The sequence below is a fragment of the Lactuca saligna genome, chromosome 8, assembly GCF_052625555.1.
Source record: "Lactuca saligna cultivar CGN05327 chromosome 8, ASM5262555v1, whole genome shotgun sequence".
Lineage (NCBI taxonomy): Eukaryota > Viridiplantae > Streptophyta > Magnoliopsida > Asterales > Asteraceae > Lactuca > Lactuca saligna.
Window position 1 is genome coordinate 72,182,482 of NC_136424.1, and position 21,962 is coordinate 72,204,443.

The 21,962-nt window shown below is 35.5% G+C and overlaps 3 protein-coding genes, 1 non-coding gene and 1 pseudogene across 7 annotated transcripts; 2 read left to right on the forward strand and 3 right to left on the reverse strand.

The window, feature by feature from the left end:
* The first annotated feature begins 976 nt into the window (after positions 1-976).
* Positions 977-1,095, forward strand: LOC145013558 (5S ribosomal RNA; annotated as a pseudogene).
* Positions 1,096-4,464: 3,369 nt separating this feature from the next.
* LOC145008673 (pre-mRNA-processing factor 39-1-like) lies at positions 4,465-9,158 on the forward strand. Of its 4 annotated transcripts, none has more exons than XM_078967274.1 (13): positions 4,465-4,674; positions 5,280-5,653; positions 5,723-5,826; positions 5,952-6,181; positions 6,588-6,755; positions 6,833-7,310; positions 7,396-7,548; positions 7,792-7,908; positions 8,003-8,086; positions 8,180-8,329; positions 8,416-8,685; positions 8,763-8,843; positions 8,924-9,158. In XM_078967274.1, exons 2-13 carry the CDS (start codon positions 5,323-5,325, stop codon positions 9,008-9,010), a joined length of 2,253 nt encoding a protein of 750 aa, XP_078823400.1. In that variant the 5' UTR covers positions 4,465-4,674; positions 5,280-5,322; the 3' UTR covers positions 9,011-9,158. The 4 variants fall into 4 exon arrangements, with proteins under 4 accessions (XP_078823400.1, XP_078823399.1, XP_078823401.1 ...); XM_078967273.1 differs by having other exon boundaries at positions 5,298-5,653; XM_078967275.1 differs by having other exon boundaries at positions 5,298-5,653; positions 8,927-9,158.
* A 34-nt stretch (positions 9,159-9,192) lies between these two features.
* Positions 9,193-10,611, reverse strand: LOC145008674 (uncharacterized). The gene is made up of 3 exons (XM_078967277.1): positions 9,809-10,611; positions 9,540-9,712; positions 9,193-9,467 (listed from the first exon to the last, which is right to left on the reverse strand). Exons 1-3 carry the CDS (start codon positions 10,538-10,540, stop codon positions 9,326-9,328), a joined length of 1,047 nt encoding a protein of 348 aa, XP_078823403.1. The 5' UTR covers positions 10,541-10,611; the 3' UTR covers positions 9,193-9,325.
* A 3,680-nt stretch (positions 10,612-14,291) lies between these two features.
* Positions 14,292-14,375, reverse strand: TRNAL-CAA (transfer RNA leucine (anticodon CAA)). Its single transcript has one exon. It is a non-coding gene; the product is annotated as a tRNA-Leu (tRNA).
* Positions 14,376-19,743: 5,368 nt separating this feature from the next.
* LOC145011445 (nucleolar-like protein) lies at positions 19,744-20,711 on the reverse strand. The gene is made up of 2 exons (XM_078970169.1): positions 20,518-20,711; positions 19,744-20,307 (listed from the first exon to the last, which is right to left on the reverse strand). Exon 2 carries the CDS (start codon positions 20,305-20,307, stop codon positions 19,948-19,950), a length of 360 nt encoding a protein of 119 aa, XP_078826295.1. The 5' UTR covers positions 20,518-20,711; the 3' UTR covers positions 19,744-19,947.
* Positions 20,712-21,962: the final 1,251 nt, after the last annotated feature.

The window sequence follows — 21,962 nt, forward strand, 5'->3', positions numbered from 1 at the left end:
TTTATCATGACCAGGATGGTGATATGATAGTTATAACTATTTAGCATATCCGTATGATTATCTGTATTTGTTGGCTCTGTGTTTATGTTTCTTTATTGCATATGTCGACATGTAGTGTTAGGTTGAGGCGGACCTACTTTGTGTTGTAGACCAAGACACCCGGGGACGACCGAATAGGCTATAGGCCCTGCGAGGAGGTCCAGTCAAGCCACTGGCCCGTGGAGCGGTCCAGATAAACTGTAGGCCCTATGAGGCGGACCAGTTATGCCGAAGGCTCGTAGAGATGTCCAGATATGCTTCAGGCCGAACTTTGTTCACAAACGACCTGTAAAATGTTTATTCCACAACTGTAAGCATAAATTTTAGTGAGTTCCCCAGTATACCACACATTCTTTCATACAAACAATGCATCCACACAAGAGTTTGGATTTAGCATCGAACAACCAAATCTCTTATCCATATAAACGTGTGTAACAAACATACAAGAAATAACGTGTCTTCTGTCGGGGGCCAGACCCTGGTCTTCCATACAACTGCCAGGAGTCAGATCTTGATCTTTCATACATCCAGGGGCCATATCTTAATGTAACATCCCCATCGAACACATCGATCTGTGCCTTGGCTTTGATACCATCTGTAACATCCCCTTTTGGAACATATCACATTATTGTCCGCTTTGGGCTCCCGACAAGAAAACTTCCTAAGGGGTCCTCATCCATGAATTGCTCTCGCCTGGGCACGCTTAACTACAAAGTTCTTATGGGATCTGCTGCCCTCACATATTTAAAACGCGTTGTGACATAGAAAATATCCACACCCCTTATAAGGAAATGTTTCGTTCTCCTTCCAAGCCGATATATATATATATATATATATATATATATATATATATATATATATATATCAGGTACAACCCACCTGCACCCGCCGTTATTGGTTTTGACGTTGCGAGGTGAGTTTTCCTCGCTATACTTTTGGGTGCAATCATATCAACACTAATGCACCGGATCCCATCAGAACTCCGCAGTTAAGCATGCTTGGGCGAGAGTAGTACCAGGATGGGTGACCCCGTGGGAAGTCCTCGTGCCGAGTGGCCCAAAGCGGACACTGTTGTGATATGTGCCAGAGGGGGATGTTACACCTGGTCTTTCGTATAATTGTAATGGGCCATATCCTTGTCTTCCATATATTTGCCAGATGTCTGATATGGGTCTTCTATATAATTTCCAGGTGAAACATCTTTGTCTTCCATATAATACATAAAGTCATATGTAGTTAGGGATTAGATAGACAATTGAACAAATGACCCACCCGAGAACGAACAATTAGACAAGAACATCACAATCAAGCATCAGACTAAGAGTTCTCAGGCTATCCAACTTAAATGTAGAACCCAAGTTATAATTACCACTTAACCATGTAACATAATCACTTGACAGATACTAGCATATCCATACCCTTGGCAACTAGCCTTCACTGGTTACCCTGCTATTGACCACTTCTCAATTAAGTCCTTCGCTGATCAGTCATACGTAACCCTAATAAACGGCCTACCCCGATTACCCTAACCATTCATAATTTATAACAATACCATACGATCAACAGGCAAGACCCAAGTGTCCTAAATAGCACAATATACAAATGAGTTGTCATATTCACTAGCATACTTATACTATAACAATACCTCTATCATACCATGCAAAGGATATACAATGGGATACGTGGAATAGTGAGAAAAACACCTGAATCGTAAAAAATGGAGAATCACAAAAGCACTCTAACTCCTTGCATTGATCAATCCTGCGAACCGGCTAATCACCAAAAGAGATGAATCCTCAATCAACAACCCAAAACCTCCAAGTTTGACCCCAAGTCAAACCGGTCAAAAGCCAATGGTTAAAAGTCCACAAAGTTCAATGGTTAACTTAGCCAATCTCAATGCCACGTCGTAACAATCCATGTGCCACATCGTGAGAGACCAAGGACAAACCATTCACGAGCACCACCACGTCAAGGCAAACCCTAAGCCACATCGTGGCTTCTGACAGAATGCCAAAATCTCCATCAAGTGCTTAATTCTTTCATATCAAGACCCAAAACTTCAGATCTAGTTATTTTTACTTACTTAATGGATAAAGTTTCCTACTTTATCCATTAAGACTCCATCCCAAAGCTAGATCTACAACCCTAAGTCCTTACTAACATGAAACCTTCCTAACACATACATGACTCCAAGAACAAGATTAAGATGTAAACTTTCCCCATCCAACAATATTGTGAGGTGATAAAATAAGCTCAAGAGGTGTTGGAGTTCACTCAACTCCAAAGCACAAACTCACAAGAACCAAAAGGGATATATATGATTAAACTACAATATCTAGCAAACTAAAGTTTAAGATGGAAGCTTTTTACTTGCAATGGTTCATAAATGAAGTCCCTTTGCTAGATTTACACTTGACTCTCCACTAAAACACTTTTCAAGAAACTTGATCTTCAAGATCCACAAAAACATGAGAAACGAGTCTTCAAATGGCCAGGAACACTAAGAACACTCAAATAGGCTAGAGTTTTCGAAATGGAGGCTGAAAATGATCCCCTGACTTGAAGCTAAGTTGCTTAAATACGGAGAAAACCCTAAAAGTCATGCGCATGGGCTACGACATCCACACCGTTGTGACACCCTTCATGTCGTGTCATGGTGACCATCCGAAATACGCATTATTCATTTAGTATGCCACGTATTGACACCCTTCACGTCACGTCGTGACACATGGTTTTACTAAAAAATCATGCCTTTGACTCCTTTATACCATCCAATGACCCATTATAGGAAATGGGTGTTACACCATCCCCTTAGGCCGGTGGTTGTACACATATTGCACCCTACAGTAGGGTTGAGGTGGCATGTGGTGGCCACGATAACGCTGCATCACTTCCCCATCCCTAAAACTCACTTACTTACTTTCTCTCACTGTTAAAGTTCACGACCATTCACCATACTCTCTCTCTCTCTCTCTCTCTCTCTCCCTCTCTCTCCCTCTCTCTCTCTCACACACACACACCCTCTTTAATGACTATATTTCAATTTTTCCTTAATCTATAAATAATAACTCACATAACTCATTCAAAAAAACCTTCATTTAATCTTTATAGTATTTCAATTATATGTTCTAAAATGGCTTTAAACGATTTCATATATAAGCTTGGTAAAATCAGCTTGTGTGTCGATTCCCATGTATTAGAAACATTGAAGGCATCCATCAGGATGAGGTTGTGTAGTGAAGTTTGCCCTCAAAAACCTCATAAAGATTTCCCCTCATAGATTAAACTTATTTAATGAATATAAAAAAATTCTAATAATTTCACCAGTGGTCATTAAAGGCATATTTGATAGAAATATGAGACCGAAGAGGGTTATTTGCCTATAGAGGAGAATTCAATGACATACCATGCAAAAAAATGTCACATGTACTGATAGACCACCAAAGTGAGATAAGCAAAGTCCATTTGCATGGATGACTCTCCAACAATGATAAGCACTCATAGGAAATTGAAGAGAGAACAACCCTATCAAGGGTACCATATTTGCTTCGCATGAACATAACATAAAGAAAATAGAGACCCCTTTAGTATAGAATTTCTCGCCTATGTGCAAGGCTTGCATCACATGATGTAACGATTGAATTCTAACAACCCCTTCATTCTTAAAACAACAAATGATCTCCCATGACACCCAATGATGTCAATATTATCCATTAGAGCTCTAAAAGACATTTTAAATGATACCACGCCCAAATACGAGACTATGTACGGATTTAAAAGGAAATTCATAGCGGTATTCGAAATGACATCTTACTTTTGACCTCTTCCCTCTTCATGGGCAACAGATGGACTATCAACTGAGAGTTTGAGACTTCCTTGAATGTCCATCCTTGTAGATTACATAGTGACAAGTGGGGACCACTCATTATCTTTTATGCAAATATTTAAATGCATTAGACCGATGGGTGTGGTACCACAACGCACCACACTTTTTTCCTATCACGTTAGTGCTACATCAATTTTTCATTATCCTCCATCAACAGGTCAACCCACAAAACTAATAGGAAATAGTACCAACCTAACACACTCTTTTTTCTTTATGATTTTATGCACAAAATACAAGCCACCTTTGCATAAGAACCAACCCATCGTGCGATAGATTTCCCTTAGGCGTAACACGCCAACCCATCACACCTCTAGTCAGTATCGTGTTCACTGTACTCACCGCAGTGACACATCACCCACCCAGTGTGTGTTGGGTCTCTATTTTGACCGGTCTTACCAACAAATATAATATTATTGCTTTATAATTTGAAAATATGATTATCAAAGAAAAAATAACAATATAATTTTGAAGTTACCAAGTAATTTCGGTACAAATTTGATGTGAAAATTATACAAACAAAAAGTCTATTCGTGCCATTTCGTGGTTAGGGCAAAAAATGCACACTTCACCCTGAACACACACTCGGCAGCTGCTGGGCCTTCTCACTATCGCCTATCCAGTTACGCACCTCTTCCCATTTCTCATTCGCCGTCGTCACTGCTCATCGTTGTCCGCCGTGTTACGCTCCTCACTCTTGCTTCGCGTTACATTAATTGTCGGTCGCATCCGCCTTCGTTGCTACTACAGTGAGTAATTATCACGCTTTTTTACTTTTATGATGAAATTTAGGGGTTCTAATTGAAATGTGTCTGTTTTTCTCCTTTTATTCAGAAAATTTTGATAGGGATCTCTTATACATTTGGCAGGCGAGTTGTTCATTTGTTTAGTTTACCGAAGTGATAAATGTAAATATGACAGTATGAAACATATAAGTAAACCCTGCAGTTGTGTGATCCGTTCATATTTTTGGAGTTTGGTTTTATGGCTTGAAACGAATCACTTTATAGCATACAATCATATTGGATTCATTTGATCATAAGAAAGGCTGCATTGAGAATATATACTGAGAGGGGATGTATAGGCTATAGGCTGTATACATCCCCTTGTTATTGTTATTTCCAAAAATAAAGGTTTTCCTGTACGTGGCTTAGCATATTGCCCCTTAATCACACACCAATTCTACCCCGATAACATTTGAGAGTAATCTTAAGTTTGCACTTACACTTCCAACATTGAGATCATTAAAATTCTGTTTACGTAAGTAACATTGCATGTGTTCTTAAATTTCAAGTTGCTGTATCATTGCATCATAATCATTCTTATCTATTTTGTTTATGACTTTATGTATTAGCTGCCAATTTCTGTACAGGTTTGATATTTATCTTCTTGTTACAATGGGAGATGGTGAAACAGTCATTTCTCAAACATCAACTGTCGAGGATTATTCATCTGCTTCTTATTCTGCATCTGATTACGGTGATAGAACTGGAAATGCTGCTGAAGCTACAGTTAGTGGAGAAGCAGCTGCATTTGTTGCTACTGATAACACATATATAGATAATACCACTTCTCATGTTAACAACCCAGATATTGCTGAAAAGTCAGAGGCTACAGATGTTGGTCAACAGGTTCCATCTACTGCCTCACAAGATGTTAGTGGGAATGGAGTTGGCTTATACAGTGTTCATACTTCTGCATCTACACAGCAATTGGTGGATGGTTCTGGTATATCTTCATGGCTTTTGCATTCTTTATTATTTTTAATTTTGGGTCTGACTTTTGAGATTAATGCAGCATTATCTCCTGAAGAAGACCGATTGTGGAACATGGTAAAAGCTAATTCACTGGACTTTAATGCTTGGACTGCACTAATAGAGGAGACAGAGAAAACATCAGAGGTAGGCAACTTTTTCAACATTCATTGTATCTACCTTCTTCTTCTTCTTCTTCTTCTTCTTCTTCTTCTTCATCTTCTTCTTCTTCTTCTTTTTTTCACTATATTGATTTAACACCACATTGACAGGCCAATGTGTTGAAGATCAGGAAAGTTTATGATGCATTTTTGGCTGAGTTTCCTCTGTGTTATGGCTACTGGAAGAAGTATGCTGATCATGAAGCAAGATTGGGGTCTATTGATAAAGTTGTGGAGGTTTATGAACGTGCAGTTCAAGGGGTAACATATTCTGTAGATATGTGGCTGCATTATTGTGTTTTCGCCATAAATACATATGAAGATCATGACACTATAAGGAGGTAACTACATTCTGCTTGTTAATCAATCAACTTCTATTGCTGTATACTTAGCTGTCTTAATTTCTTTAGGGTTTGAATTGTATTTTTGATGACCTCATATTTAGTTGTCCATGAGTTTTTGCTGTTTTAAACCATGACCCGTTGAGGTGCACCATTAAACAAATTGCTGCTGAGAAGATCTCGTCCAGTTAAGGGCTAAGATGGTCATTGTCACTGCCACCTTTCTCAGGCATTATATGATTTTTATTGGGGGGAAGGTAAATTCAGTGTTTTGTGTGTACATTTGGAAAGTGTCATGCTCATTTAATGGAGCTATTTTGCATACAGGGACATTATAGCTATTACTGCAGTCCATAATCTAATGTTAATATAACTAAATATTTTGTTTATGATGTGTTCTTTTCAGGCTATTTGAACGTGGTCTAGCTTATGTTGGAACTGATTACCTCTGTTTTTCTTTGTGGGATAAATACATTGAATATGAGTATCAACTACAGAAATGGTCGAATCTTGCCATGATTTACACACGGATATTGGAGATTCCTAATCAGCAGTTGGATCGGTATTTCAACAGGTGATGATTGATATATGTTTTTTCAACACAATCTAGTCAGACCACATCTTTTCATTCTACTTTTTTACTTTTGACAGCTTTAGGGAATTAGCTGCTAGTCGCCCTTTATCAGAACTGAGAACAACTGAAGAAGTTGAAGCTGCAGCAAGGGCAAAAGGGGAATTCAAGAATCAAGAAAGTGAGGGTGAGATCCATCCAGATGATGGATTAACAGAAGCTAAAGAGTTGGAGAAGTATATTTCCCTTAGAGAAGAGCTTTATAAAAAAACTAAAGATTTTGATTCTAAAATCATAGATTTTGAAACAGCCATCAGGAGACCTTATTATCATTTTAGGCCACTTAATGTTACAGAGCTTGAAAACTGGCATAACTACCTTGATTTCATTGAAGGATGTGATGACTTGAATAAAGTAATCAAAGTATATGAAAGATGTCTAATTGCTTGTGCAAATTATCACGAGTACTGGATACGTTATGTTTTGTGCATGGAAGCTAGAAAAGATATGGATCTTGCCGAAAATGCCCTTGCTCGTGCTACCCATGTGTTTGTTAAAGTAAGTTATATGCGTCCCAATTTCTGTTGGCATGTATTATGTAAACTTTACTTCTTTTAGTAAAAGTTGACCTTTTCTTTTACAGAAGCAACCAGAGATTCATCTTTTTGCTGCTAGATTTAGAGAACACAATGGAAACATTGAAGGAGCTCGGGCATCTTATCAACTTGTTCATAGTGAAATATCTCCTGGTCTTCTAGAAGCAATTATCAAGCATGCTAACATGGAATATCGCCTGGTAAAAATTAAATTCACTTTAGGGTTGTTTCTTTTGTCCCCATTAATTCTGTATGTGTAAAGCGACTTAATGCTGGCATGCTGCATATCTGGATAAAGTGCTGCATATATAAAGTCATTTTTTTTCCTGTACCGAATAAACCTCACAGAATGAAACTAAATGATCATATTACCCTTTACATTCCAACAAACAATTTTCATTGTATATTTCTGATCTTAATTGGTTGTTTCCTTGAATTGTTAGGGAAATCTGGAAGATGCTTGTTCATTGTATGAGCAGACTATTGCAATTGAGAAAGGGAAAGAGCATTCACAGATTCTGCCCTTTTTGTTTGCACAATATTCTCGATTTCTATACTTGGTATGTCTATATATATATATATATATATATATTATTCTTCACATGTACAGTTATGTTATGGTTTACGCTTAAGTAATATATAAACTGCTTTCAGGTTTTGGGAAGGGTAGAAAAGGCAAAAGAGGTTCTAGATGAAGCTGTTGAGAATACTGCCCACCTCTCAAAACCACTTTTAGAGGTCTCTTTTTCTCCATCTTGCCCTTTTCCATGCTTATGTTCCTTTTCTTGCTTTTTGTTCAAATCTATGATCTTTTATTATATGGTAATGCAGGCTTTAATCCATATCGAATCAATTCAATCACTTCCAAAGCGAATTGATCATATAGATTCACTCGTTGAAAAATTCATATCTCCCGAATCCGATAATCCAAATCCCGCAACTTACATCGAGAGAGAAGAGCTATCTAGCATTTTCTTGGAGGTGACTATTCCTAGGGTTAATATCATTAAACTATAAAAAAATGTGTAGTGTAGGATTGTTTTAATCTCTCATGTTTCGTTTTGCAGTTTGTAGATCTTTTCGGAGATGCGGGGTCCATGAAGAAAGCCGATGTTCGGCATTCTAAGCTCTTTTTATCTCATAAAAGCAGTTCACAGTCCAAAAAGCGCCACCTGGAGGGCAATTTAGTCTCGGATAGAGCGAAAATTACAAAAACAAGTGCGGTTTCATCAGTGAACCAATGGTCTGCAGCAGGTTATGGTGTGCAGCCTCAGTCTTGGCCACCTACACAACCTCAAGGCCAACAATGGCCTGCTGGATACACCCAACAGCAACAGGTATTATAAATTATAATTTAAATCTTTTTGGAACACAAAAAACCATCTTAAACCATCTTTATTTATTTTACTTGTAGGCTGGTTATGGCACCACATATAACGCCTATGGAAGTAGCTATGTGCAACCACAAGCTGCTTACACTTCATACCCGGTTCAGGTATTTTAAGTAGATGTTCAAACTTGAAGAAATGAGTTAAATATTGGAAATGTTGAGTTTATTAATTGTTATGGTTTCAGCAGGTGGTCCCACAAGAAGTTTACCCACAGCCAAGTGTAGCTGCTGCAGCCCCAGTCCCACCTGCAGCATATTACGGGACCTACTGAGCATTTTGGTTTGTTTTTGTTTTTGTTTTGTTAAGAGGGTTACATGTCATTGAGCATGGTCAACAAGTGTATCAGTAATATAGTTGAAAAGAGACCTATAAATAATTTGTTTTGTTAAAACTTTGGTAAAAAGGCTTCTTCTAGAATATTTTCTGCATCCATTTGGGTTGTGTGATTCTCAATTTGTAAAATATAAATTTTAGCTACAAAAACTTGCATACATACAAATTCTGCATATGCAGTTTTCCGTGACTTAACTACATATTTTTATAACTAGCCTAGATTTCTTGCCGCCCCATTGTAGAATCTTGGAACTTAAGCAGTTGCAGAAGCCATTGTTTCATTGTTGAAGATTGGTGACTTATTTTTACTATAATACCCTTCTTCATCTTCCTCTTCTTCGTCTTCTTCACCATCTATTTCCCATAAGAAACTTGCATAAGCTGCATGAACATAGCTGAAGAAAAGATGGGAATTAAATTTGAGATTCTTAGTTTGATGGTAACAAAAACACCATGGAAGTACTTACCTATCTTCAGAAGCTGCTTGGACTGCTCTTTCAAAGTAACATGTTGCTCTGTCTTTATCGTGATGAAGCTCCCATAGTAGCTTCGCATACTGTGAAAGAATTTCACCATCGTTAGGATCCACTAGGATAGCCCTACAGTAATATTCCTCTGCTCCTTCAAGATCTTTCTTCGACTACAAAGCCAATTCATCGGAACAATAAAAAACGTTATAATTCCCTTGTATTTACTATTTACAGTAAACCCTTTAAATTAAAGAAAAAAAACATACCTGATATAGATATTGAGCATAATTCCGTAGAAACAGAGGATTCCCCGGATTCTCATTCACCGTCTTCCTATAATGCTCCTCCACATCGTGGTTGTCACCACCACCACCGCCACCCCCTTGAGAAAGCTTCCGACCACCACCACCACCACCTGCAGCACCACTTCCAGTATGAGTATCAACTCCTAACCCTTTTGCAAGATACATTTGTGAACCAGTTTCCCGCATATAGTCGTCTTTTATCCCCAAATCCATTTGTTTATTCAAGTTCAAAACCTTGTTTTCTATATTAAAACCATGGAAGTCGTCGTCTTCCTCTTGTTCTTCGTGGCCACTGGATTCATCTTCATCGGACTTGAATCTTGAGTTGTGGTAAGAGAAAGATGGGATTGTCTCCAGTAAAGAACTGTGAAGCCTACTTACTTTTTTGGGTTGTTTGAAGAAACTGAATTCTTCATCATTGCCATTGCTGGAACTGGAACTCATCAAGCTTTCCAAGTTCCCTTCTGATTGTGCTCTCCGCATTCCGCCATTACTGAAGGAAGGTGAAGGTGAGATAGGAGAGGAGCTGCATGAAAGTGGGGTGAAATGTTGAGATCCAGGCGATGGAAATGAGAATTTGTGGATTGTGGAGGATTTGTGTGGGTGGAGGGCGGTGTCATGGTGGTTGTTGGGGCTCTCAGATGGTGGCAGGAGGGATCCAAGAAGTGGCGTTGAGGAGCTTCTCAGCATCATCTTTCTCTTCTTTTCACACTTGTTTTTGTTTATCCCAGGAAATCTGTGAACAAGAAAAAAAGGGGTCACAATTTATGAAAATTATATATATATATATATATATATATATATATATATATATAGATATATATATATATATATATATATATAATCTTGGACATGAGAAATAAATTATTACATGATTGGCGGTGTTGGAAATTGGAATAATTAAAGATTTTTTATTTTATTTTTACAAATAATAAATTTATCATAAGTTATAAAAATTGTATTATTAGAATAATTATCTTAATTTTAATTTAGTGACTAAAAAAAATTAAAAAATTCAAACGAATAGGTCGAAGCTGCCTCCCTTTACTTTGAGATTTCTAGGCCAAGGCCAACAACATAACCAAACAAAGAATCAATTAAAACTCAAACACGATTTCCACAAACAATATTGAAACATTTTAAAATAGGGATGAAAGTGGGTTCAAACCCGGACCGGATGGACCCGGACCCGGAAAACCCGGAACTGGTTAACGGGATTTTGTAAAACCGGAAACCGGACCGGTATATAGGAACCGGTTCTGGTTCGGTTCCGGGTATGGTTCCAGGTAAAGTGGGTCTAGAACCGAAAAACCCAGAAACATCAAAGTGGGTAGGTTGGAACCGGATAAAGTGAGTTTAGATCCGAAAAACCCAGAAAAACCATAATTTTTTGGTAATTACTTACTATTTAGTGGGTTGAGCTTTGAAAATTTTCATATTGATATCCCGAATTTGGGGGACTGTAACTCATTGAATGTGAAACCAAAATTAACAAAATTATCATCTAAAATCATGTACAAACTTTAAAATACATTCTGGAAAAACCACATGTCGATCCAACTTTAAATGAATGAGATATGGACGTGTTAACATTTTCACATAATACAAATTACAAAAACAAATAGCTGAAAAATTGAAAAATTTTCAGTTTTGATATCCCGACTTCAGAGAACTGTAAATCATTGAATGTTAAATGAAAAATGACAAAATTAATGTACAAACTGTAAACTACAAGTTGGAAAAAATCACATGTCAATCCGAATTCAAACGAATTAGATATGCATGTTTTAAAACTTTCACCGAATACAAAAAAGCTGAAAAACTAAAAACTTTCAACTTTGATATCTCAACTTTAGGGGATTGTAAGTTAATGAATATAAAACTAAAAATGACCAATTTATGGTCTAAAGTCATGTACAAATTCTAAACTACATGTTGGAAGTAATCGCATGTTAATCGGAGTTGAAACGAATGAGATATGCATCTTTTAAATGTCACAAAAACCGGTTCCGGTCATAAAAGTGGTTCCGGTTTTTAGACCCGATTTACCTGGACCCAATGGATCCAAACCCGAATTACCCGAAAACCCGGATAAAGCTAATTTTTAAACCCGGAACCGGAACCAATTCTATATATTTCGGTTCTAACGGTTCCGGTTCCGGTCCGGTTTTTCGGTTCTAAATCTCATCCCTATTTTTAAATTAATTTTATATAAAATATGGACACACAAATGACAAATGGGAAAAAAAATCATACCATTCTCTTTGAAGGGTCTTCTTATGTATTAAACCAAAAGCTTTTACCCTATGCCTGATTTTTATAAAATGTCAATAAAATAATTTATAAAAAGTTTAACAACTTTTAACGGTTAACCAAATATATGACTGTTTTATTGAAACGGGAGAAATACAATATAATGGTTATTACAATGTCATATAAATGAGTAATCAAATACTTCTCCCATCCAATGGTCGAGTTAGAAATTTTTAAATAGGGTACAAACATTATCAATAAATATTATATGTAGTTATCATATTTGGGGAATTAAAAAACATGATACAATATGTTTAATTGGGGGTACAATAACATAAAACATGCTTACAAACAATATTTTTAATATACATAATTTTTTTTGGGGATGCTTTAGTATCCCAACGCTCCATCTGGCTCCGCCATTGCTCCCATCCTATCTTTTGTTTGTATCCCGTTACCTATCATCTTAATCACCATATCAAACAAATGTTCAAATCAAAAGAAGAAATAAGAAAAAGAATTAATGGATTCATATGTGATTTCTTTTTGTATGGTGGAAATGGCTCTGTAAGGTCATAAAAAAAATCCTATAAATATCTTTTTAGTTGGTGAAATGTACATTTTTTTCGTACACAAAAATAAATTATTTGGTCCAAAACACATATGTTGAATATCAATGATATCAAGCTGGAAACACGCAAAGGCTTATTAGGCTGAATTCATTGCCACCCAATTTCGGATTTTTCTTAAGGCATTAGATCGTTGGTATGATAATTTGAAAACGAAATAAACGTTTAGTTTTTAAAATTATATAATATTATTTGGTATTTCATTTTATGTGCATCTTTTTAGCAAAAAGTGATTTAGAAATTGATAAAAATATAGTAAGTTGTGCGAGAAAGATTTATTGATCGTTATCAAAAGATATAACATTTCTATACATACAAAAGAGTCCATGGTCACTCCATGCTAAATTTATAATACATCAAATTATTATTATTAAAATCTATTAAATATAAATTTGAATTCAAAATTGAGATAAACCTATTTTATTTTCTATGGTTATGATATATGATTATCGTAACACCTTCTGAAAAGACCTCAAAAACTTTAACATTGCCTCTTAAAAATTATTCATACCCATGTCATTTTAGATTAAGGTCTAAAATTTTCTAAATCAAGATTTTAAGCGTTGTGTTAGATATAGGTACTAATATGAAAGATCAACTTTTCTTTCATATTTTTTCAAGTTTTATAAATAATTTATACATTAAATATAATTTACAATTTTATATTGTAGAATATGAATAACACGATAAAAAATTTATATCATTTTAATGCAATTGTAACTCCATCTATTATTCTATTTTAACTCATATGTCTTTATCAGAAAAAGTGATTAATTTGGTGTGCAAAACATAAAATTAACAAAATTAATTCCAAATAAACAACCATAAAACACCTACTGCCCACGGTTAATGAATTGGTGGTTGGGCCCTACTAAGTCACAGGTTTGGATCTTTTATAAATGAGTTGGGCCCCACTTACCTGTGACATGTCCTCCTTGTCGCCGTACACGTGGTGTCATAAATATCGCCGATGATATGCAGCACATGGTAGGTTGTTGACGCCGATGGTATACAAAGTCTCACTTGCCTTATATATAAACGAGTAAATCACACAAATATATATATATATATATATATATATATATATATATATATATATATATATATATATATATATATATATATATATATACGAGATATTAATAAAACTAATAATTTTCAAAGTAAAACAAAAAAAAACTTATTTTTTTTATTTTTATTTTTATTTATTTATTTATTTATTTGTAGAAAAATGACCAATCAGCAATCAGTTTGTTGAGAAAATATTTTTAATATGACAACTTAATTCGAACATGTTGTTGGATCGTTAAGATGGTGTTATTATGATGACAAAATTATTAAAATAACACAAACATATATACAAAAAATCAACGATCACTGATGCTCTAAACACCGTCTAAAATATATTCATTAAGAGTATGACTGTAAAATACAGAAGTCATCAAAGCAAGAGTATGTATATGTATATCTTAGACATGAAAAAAGAAGTTAAACCTAGCACTGAGTATTTAATAATTTTATTAACCTGAGTTATTAGGAGAAAATAAACAAAGTCAAAAAAGTGTCAGAAGTGGGATTTGAACCCACGCCCTCTCTCGAAGACCAGAACTTGAGTCTGGCGCCTTAGACCACTCGGCCATCCTGACTTTGTGTGTTACTTCCTACAATCTTAGAATAACTACACACTGATACTTATGACATTTATCATTTTTAATTCAAGGAAAAAAAGACTATATGGTTTATGCATATAGATGCTTGGAGTTTTTATTTCTAAAACAAATTAAATTTCGAAGTACAACACAAGACAATGTTAGATGATCGGAATACAATATAAAAGTTGATAAATTAAATTTGGGAATTTGACTTACTAAGGTAATTAAGTATTTCAAATGTTCACATATGGGTAATATTGTTTTTTTTTGTACTCATTTACCCAACAAACTTGTTTCGGCCGTTCAATAATAACCAACATTATCGGCTATTACCTGTTTTAGCCGGTAACATTGATTTAGCTCGGTTTAAAACATTACGTGGAATCTTACGTGGCCATTACACCCCTTTCTCATTTAATTAGGGTTCGTCATCGTCAGCTAACACACCTCGATTACCTTCTTCTGTGAGAAATCAATCGATACATCAAATCGACGATTAGGTCTTGGAATTGAAGTTGGAATTGAAGTCGACTACTAGCATGGCATCCTCATCTACAGGTATGTATGTATCTGTAGATTTTCATTACAATGGATTCTTTTCGCCAAACCCATTGGTGTACTTAGACCCCGTAAAAACAAATGTACGTGATGTGGATTTTGGGGGATTTACGTATAAAGAGTTTCTTTTGTGGCTTACGAAATTAACAAATGGAGAATGTGATAATGTCTACTACTGCATGAGAAAGGAAAGCTTGTGTGAGGGTATTAGAAGAATCGACAGTGATGCTGATTATTGGGAGTTTGTGGAGACTGTTTATAGTCTGGAGAGTGATAGTCTTGAGAGTGAGTTAGATGTGTACATTGACCACCGAAATGAACCAATTCTTGATTGGGCTGATAACGAGTTCTTAGAAGATGGTAAAGGGTATGAGTTGGATGAGTTGGATGAAGAGGATGACAAGGATTCTGAAGTTTCAATGAAAATGGAATATGAACATGAATGGGATGATGAAGATGAACATACTTTTGATAAAACTGTTAGAGACCCATTCTTGGACAAACTTTCAGGGCATATTAGTGATGATGATGAAGAGGAAGCAAACAATGGGAAACTTAAGGATGTTGTGTTCCCTGTCCATAATGAGAATCAAGAATGGGAGCAAATGGTGCCAGTTTTGGGTATGAAGTTTTCTAATCCATTGGAATTGAAGTTGTGTATCACCAACTATGCAGTCAAAAATGGATATGATTTATGGTATGAGAAAAGTGATCATGAAAGGTTATTGGTAAAATGTTGTAAAGGTAAGACAAATAAACAGGGTAAAGGTTGTCCTTTTAGATTATGGGCAACCTGGATGAGCAGTGAAAAATCATTCCAGATTAAATCTCTGAATGATATGCATAATTGTGCAAGAGTGTTCAAATTTGGGTCCATTGTTACCTATAAATGGATAGCAAAGCATTTCATGAATCATATACTTCAGAAACCAAAGATGAGTATAAGGAAGTTGAAAGCTAAGGTCAGCAAGAAATTTAATTTGATTGCAAGTGTTGGTCAATGCAGAAATGCAAGGAAGTATGCATTTCAGGAGATAGAGGGTACTTTGAAAGAGCATTATGCAAAAACATGGAGCTATGGAGAAGAGATAAGAAGGACTAACCCTGGATCAACAGTGAAGATGGATGTAGATGTCATGCCTGATGGAACCACATATTTCTCAAAGTTTTATGTATGTTTCAAGGGATTGAAGGATGGATGGATTGAAGGTTATAGGAGGGTAATTGGACTAGATGGTTGCTTCCTAAAGGGCATATGCAGAGGTCAGTTGCTCTCTGCTATAGGTAGAGATGCAAATAACCATATATATCCCATTGCTTGGGCTGTTGTATCAGTGGAAAGTAAAGAAACATGGAAGTGGTTTATTAACCTTCTAATTGAGGACCTTGGAATGGGAGTTGGGCATGGACTAACCTTGATATCAGACCAACACAAAGTAATCAATTTTTATTATTTTCATCTTTATTTTAGCTTATGTTATGTTTTTGTTGTTTAAATTTTGTGTCTATTGCTAACAGGGATTACTTGAGGCTGTGAAGGAAAGGGTCCCAGCAGCAGAGCATAGGCAATGTGCTAGGCACATATGTGCTAACTTCCTGAAAAGGTTTAAGGGCCAAGTGTTTAGAAAGCTTTTCTGGTATGCTGCTGCAGCTACTACCCCTGCAAAATTTGAACAACACATGAATGAAATCAAGAAATTAGAGCCACTAGCTTATGACCATTTGATGGAAAGGGACCCTAAAACTTGGAGTAAAGCATTTTTTTCATACTGATAGGGCTTGTGATGCATATGAAAATGGTATATATGAGAGTTTCAACTCTGTGATTGAAGTTGCTAGGAAGAGACCACTAATCACCATGTTAGAAGAAATTCGAATTTATGTGATGGAGAGGCTTTATAGACAAAAGATTAAGGGGCAATCTTGGGATTTAACCATATGTCCTACCATTAGGCTGAAGTTGTCCAAGCTTAAGGATCTTCAAAGGTAAGTGCTTAAAACTGTTTGTCCTTATATATGTTTGTCTTTAAACATGTGTATATGGACAGGTTTTGGAAAGTAATACCATCTGGTTATCAACAGTATGAAGTCAGACTTGGGTATGATGCATATGTTGTAGATATTGGTAGTAGGACATGTGCCTGCAGAACTTGGCAGTTAACAGGTTACCCTTGTGTGCATGGGTATGCTTGCATTGCAAGCCTCAACAGGGATGTACAGGAGTATGTGTCACCATGGTTTACCACATCAATGTACCTAAACTGTTACAGGAATACCATTAACCCACTAAATGGTAGTGACATGTGGCCTCATGTAGACTACATCAGCCCATTGCCCCCCAAAAGGAGAAGGCTACCAGGAAGACCATCAACAAAAAGGAAAAGGGATCAGATTGAGAGGGAAAACCAAGGAAAAAAGCATTCAATCACAAAAAGAGGTAGTGTGATGAAATGCAGCATATGTAGGGAAAGTGGGCATAATAGAACAACATGTCCTCAAAAACCAATTGGGGAATCATCAAATGCAAGTTCAAAGAAAAAGAAATCCAAGAAAGCTGGTATGTTTGATATATTTATTTGTATATAACTTGTATAACTTAACATATTGGGCATAACTTAACTTTTCAAGTAATACAAAACAGATAAAGTGAAGGTTGTATTGGCACATGAAGTTGATATTGACAGTGACAGTGAAGTTGAAATAGAACCTGAAAGTGATGTTGACTCTTTTGATCTTGAATTTGAAGATGATGTGCAACCTGAAGTTGAAGATGGAGTAGAACCTGAAGTCCAAGATGGAGTGCAACATGAAGTTCAAGATGAAGTGCAAGCTGAAGTTGAACCTGAAAATCATCCTGAAGTTCATGATGCTAACCAAGTTGAAGTTCACCTTGCAGTTCAAGCTGAAGTTGAACCTGAAGTGCAAGTTCAAGTTGAAGATGCTAACCAAATTGTAGTTCAAGATCAAGTGGAAATACCAGCTTTTCAAGTTGTAGTGGGAAAGAGGGCAATGAAACCTTCAGAAAGAATTACAAAACTGAAGATAAGAAAGATGTGGGAGGGAAAACAGGGCAGTAGTGATGACAATCCGTATGAGTTGGATTAACTTTTGGCTTATTGTACTGTTGTTAATGTTTTTGGCATCTTTGACTGACATCTTTTAACTTTGGAATCTTTTGGCACATCTTTTGAAAACTAGTTGGAATAGCTTAACTTTTTGCACATCTTTTGGGTGTAATGAATGTTTAACTATGTTATGTAAAACTTTGGACACATCTTTTGAAGTCAATGTTCCCTGGAATGTCTATAATATATTACCATCTTTTGCACATTTTTCTAATACCATTAGTATTATTTATAATTTATTACCAACTTTTAGAATATCAACTGTAATCATAATTCCTTTACAGTGTAATCATAATTCCATTACATTGTTTGAACAATTCAATTCCAATGATTCACAATAACATTACAAGTTTTGTACACTACCATTCCAATGTTTCAATTACCATCTTTTGCACATCTTTCTAATACCATTTGTATTATTTATAATTTATTACCATCTTTTAGAATATCAACTGTAATCACAGTTCCTTTACAATGTAATCACAATTCCATTACATTGTTTGAACAATTCAATTCCAGTGATTAACAATAACATTACAAGTTTTGTACACTACCATTCCAATGATTCAATTCCATAACAATGTTTATTATTATCTTTTATACTACCAAGTTTAATACCCATTCCATTACAATGTACTATTCCATTCCAATGATAGAATATAACCTTTTTCATTGAAAACATCACAAAAGCATACATAATTTAGTCATACTACATCATAATACATAATTTAAAAAAACATTTTGACATACAAGAGAAACAAGAAAATTAATGCAAGTCTATGGGTAAACAATTTCTAGTTGACTTTGTCAAGTTCTTGTTTATTCCTGTTCTTCTCTTCTTCAATCTTCATCCTACATATGCTGATTTCATTCTCCAAGGTACAAATTTTCAAGGTAAGATTGCAGCTTTCTTCTGCTTTCATCCTGTAATGCCCTCTTCCATCTTTCCTCCCTTCATCCTCATCCAACCATTGCCAAAATTTACAGCTTGGACTTTTTCCATTCTTTAAGAAATTTATAAGAACATGTTAAATTGAAGGATGAAGAAGAAGTAAAAAATATGAATTACCAGTGAGTTTTGACAAACTCTGAATTTCCTTCCAGGATTGTCTGGGGTTCTTGATGTCTTCACACGAGATGGCAAATCGCAATCAAATGGATGATCCGGTTGTAATTCGTCTTGTCGTTTGGAAGAAAAGGATGAGGAAGAAGATGCCATCGATCGATCTAGGGTTTTAATTAATAAGCTGTCGTATCTCACCCTCTTATAATGTAAGCACTTCTCAATGCCACGTAGGTGATGAGTATTGTAGCGTACAAGCCACGTAGATGCCACATCACCCAAAACTTACAATAGCCGGTAATGTTGGTTATTATTGAACGGCTGAAACAAGTTTATTGGGTAAATGAGTACAAAAAAAACAATATTACCCATATGTGAACATTTGAAATACTTAATTACCTTAGTAAGTCAAATTCCCATTAAATTTCAACGTATATAAACAATTTTGTTGCTTAGTATTAATCTGCTTAACCCATAGTATATATTTATCTAATTAGTCATCATGTTTTTATTCATCTTTTCAAATCTCTTGTAAATAAGTTCACAAAATAAGTAGGTCTGATAAGGCATCATATTTTTATCCAACAATTATCACATAATCCGGCTTACAAAACCATAACCCAAACCTACTCTTGTATTTTTTTTTTCATCATTTGCAACCATGAACTCAATATCATCCAAAATTGATTCTTACATGAAAACTAATAATAATAATAATCAAGAACCTAGTTTATCACCAACATCAAAATTATCTAGAAGCTAAATAAGGTACTCAATAATGAAATCTTTATCGAATTTTCATAATGTCTATTCATCACCTTCAAGTTTTCCTTCTCTTCTTCCTTTCGGGTGCTTCCAAATTACCAATTTCTCCTCCATCAACCTCTGCATTCTTCCTCTTCTTTTCCTTTTCTTTCTTTCTCAATTTACCCTCATCTTCTTCTACATCCCTATGGCTTATATCAGATATGGTTGAGGTTTCATCCTTTGGTTTTTTCTTCAGCGTGTGGTGCTTTTTAAAGTATACAAGCTCGTTAAATGCCACAGAAGCACGACGGAGGTAAGCAGACACCGGTTGTGAAGCTCCATTCTCGGAGGTTACAAATTTTGACAAGATATTCGCAGCTTTGGAGAGATTAACAGGCTTCAAAGATACAATTTTCCCAGAAACCGTCTTCATCTGAATCAAAGAAACTCACATATATGAAAACGAATAGTATTTCCCTCATATTAGCAACAAAGGAAATTGTGAAATACATGGCTAACTGATAATTGGAATAATTACGACAAACACACGAGAACATAACCTAGAACGGTCAACAAAACCCTAATTTCACAAAAAGCAATTAAATAGGTTGAGAAACTGATACGAATAACAGAACAAACAAACCTTTTATCGATAACAATGAACAACCTGAAATTTGAGAGAAGCGAAGAAGATTGACTTCGTTCTAGTTAGCTTCCCTCAGCTTCAGCTTTGAGCGGCGGTTTAAAACATCGACCCGGATCATCCGATTTTTCTTATTTGAGAATTGAGCCCATTTCAATCGTTAGCAGACGAAACGGATCTGATATTTAAGTTTAAGAGACTAGCTTCTCTGTTGGGCTTCGTTACGGGATATTGTCACAAAAACTTTAAGTTTGTACATTTTAATGTCCAGCTCGATACTTGGTAAGCTTCTTTATATTTTATCAGGTTAAATGGTACGTAGTTGGTTACCAATGCTTTTTATCAGGCTAAATGGTACCTAGTTGGTTACCAATGCCACGTTGGAGGTTCTTGTGGATGTTAAAACCGTAGAGACAAAATGAGATGTTGCACATGACTCATTATATATATATATATATATATATATATATATATATATATATATATATATATATATATATATTAAGCATATTGAACATTTCTTGAAAAATTAAGAGGTACAATCTTTATAACAACAAATACCATAATCTAATGCAAATACCACTAATTTTTATTTTAAGAAAAATTTAAGAGGTACAATCTTTACAACAACAAATATCATAATCTAATGCAAATACCACTAATTTTTATTTTAAGAAAATCAAACTATTAATTCTTACCAAATACAACTGACAACAAGAATGAATTGAGGACATGATTATGGAAATCAATTCTGAAAAATAAATATTAAGCTTGGCATATAGCTCAACTAGACATAAATACACCACGAATTAGTCCTTACTAAAAATCTGATCTCACCTAAATTTTGTCTTGTGCGCTTTTCACTTCTCTGCTTTAGAAACCCTAATCTCAAACATCATCAAGCAGCACTCCGCTCTATTTCTTCCTCTTTGCATCGATGTATCTATTTCTTTCAACATTAAATCAGACTTGATTCAACACCACTCACAACCTCCAGACTACTAATCACCGCTATCGAACACCTTTTACCACCAACACACCATCAAATAAAGACTGCAACTTCACCACTTTCACCCTTCATTTCTCTCTAAAATACCCCAAACCAACGTTGGCTTCATCACTAGCTGCTTGAAATAGGTGCCGCCCTCTGTGTCTCTTTCATTTGTTATCGTTGCTCCTCTCAAATGATGGCCAAAAGCATTCTATATAAAAAAGCACTAACACAAACATTCTTCCACTATCAACAATTCACTTATGAAGAATTCCAGTCATAAGTAATTTTTTCCGAGGACCTCTACAAGATCCTATTTTCTTTTAACCAATTCAAGGTAACTTCTTGATACTCGATGCTTCTCACTTTCTCACATCCAATCTTTCTTACCGATCAAAATACTCAATCTCATGATTTGAGATGTCTCTGTTCTAAAACCTAATGCTGAATTATT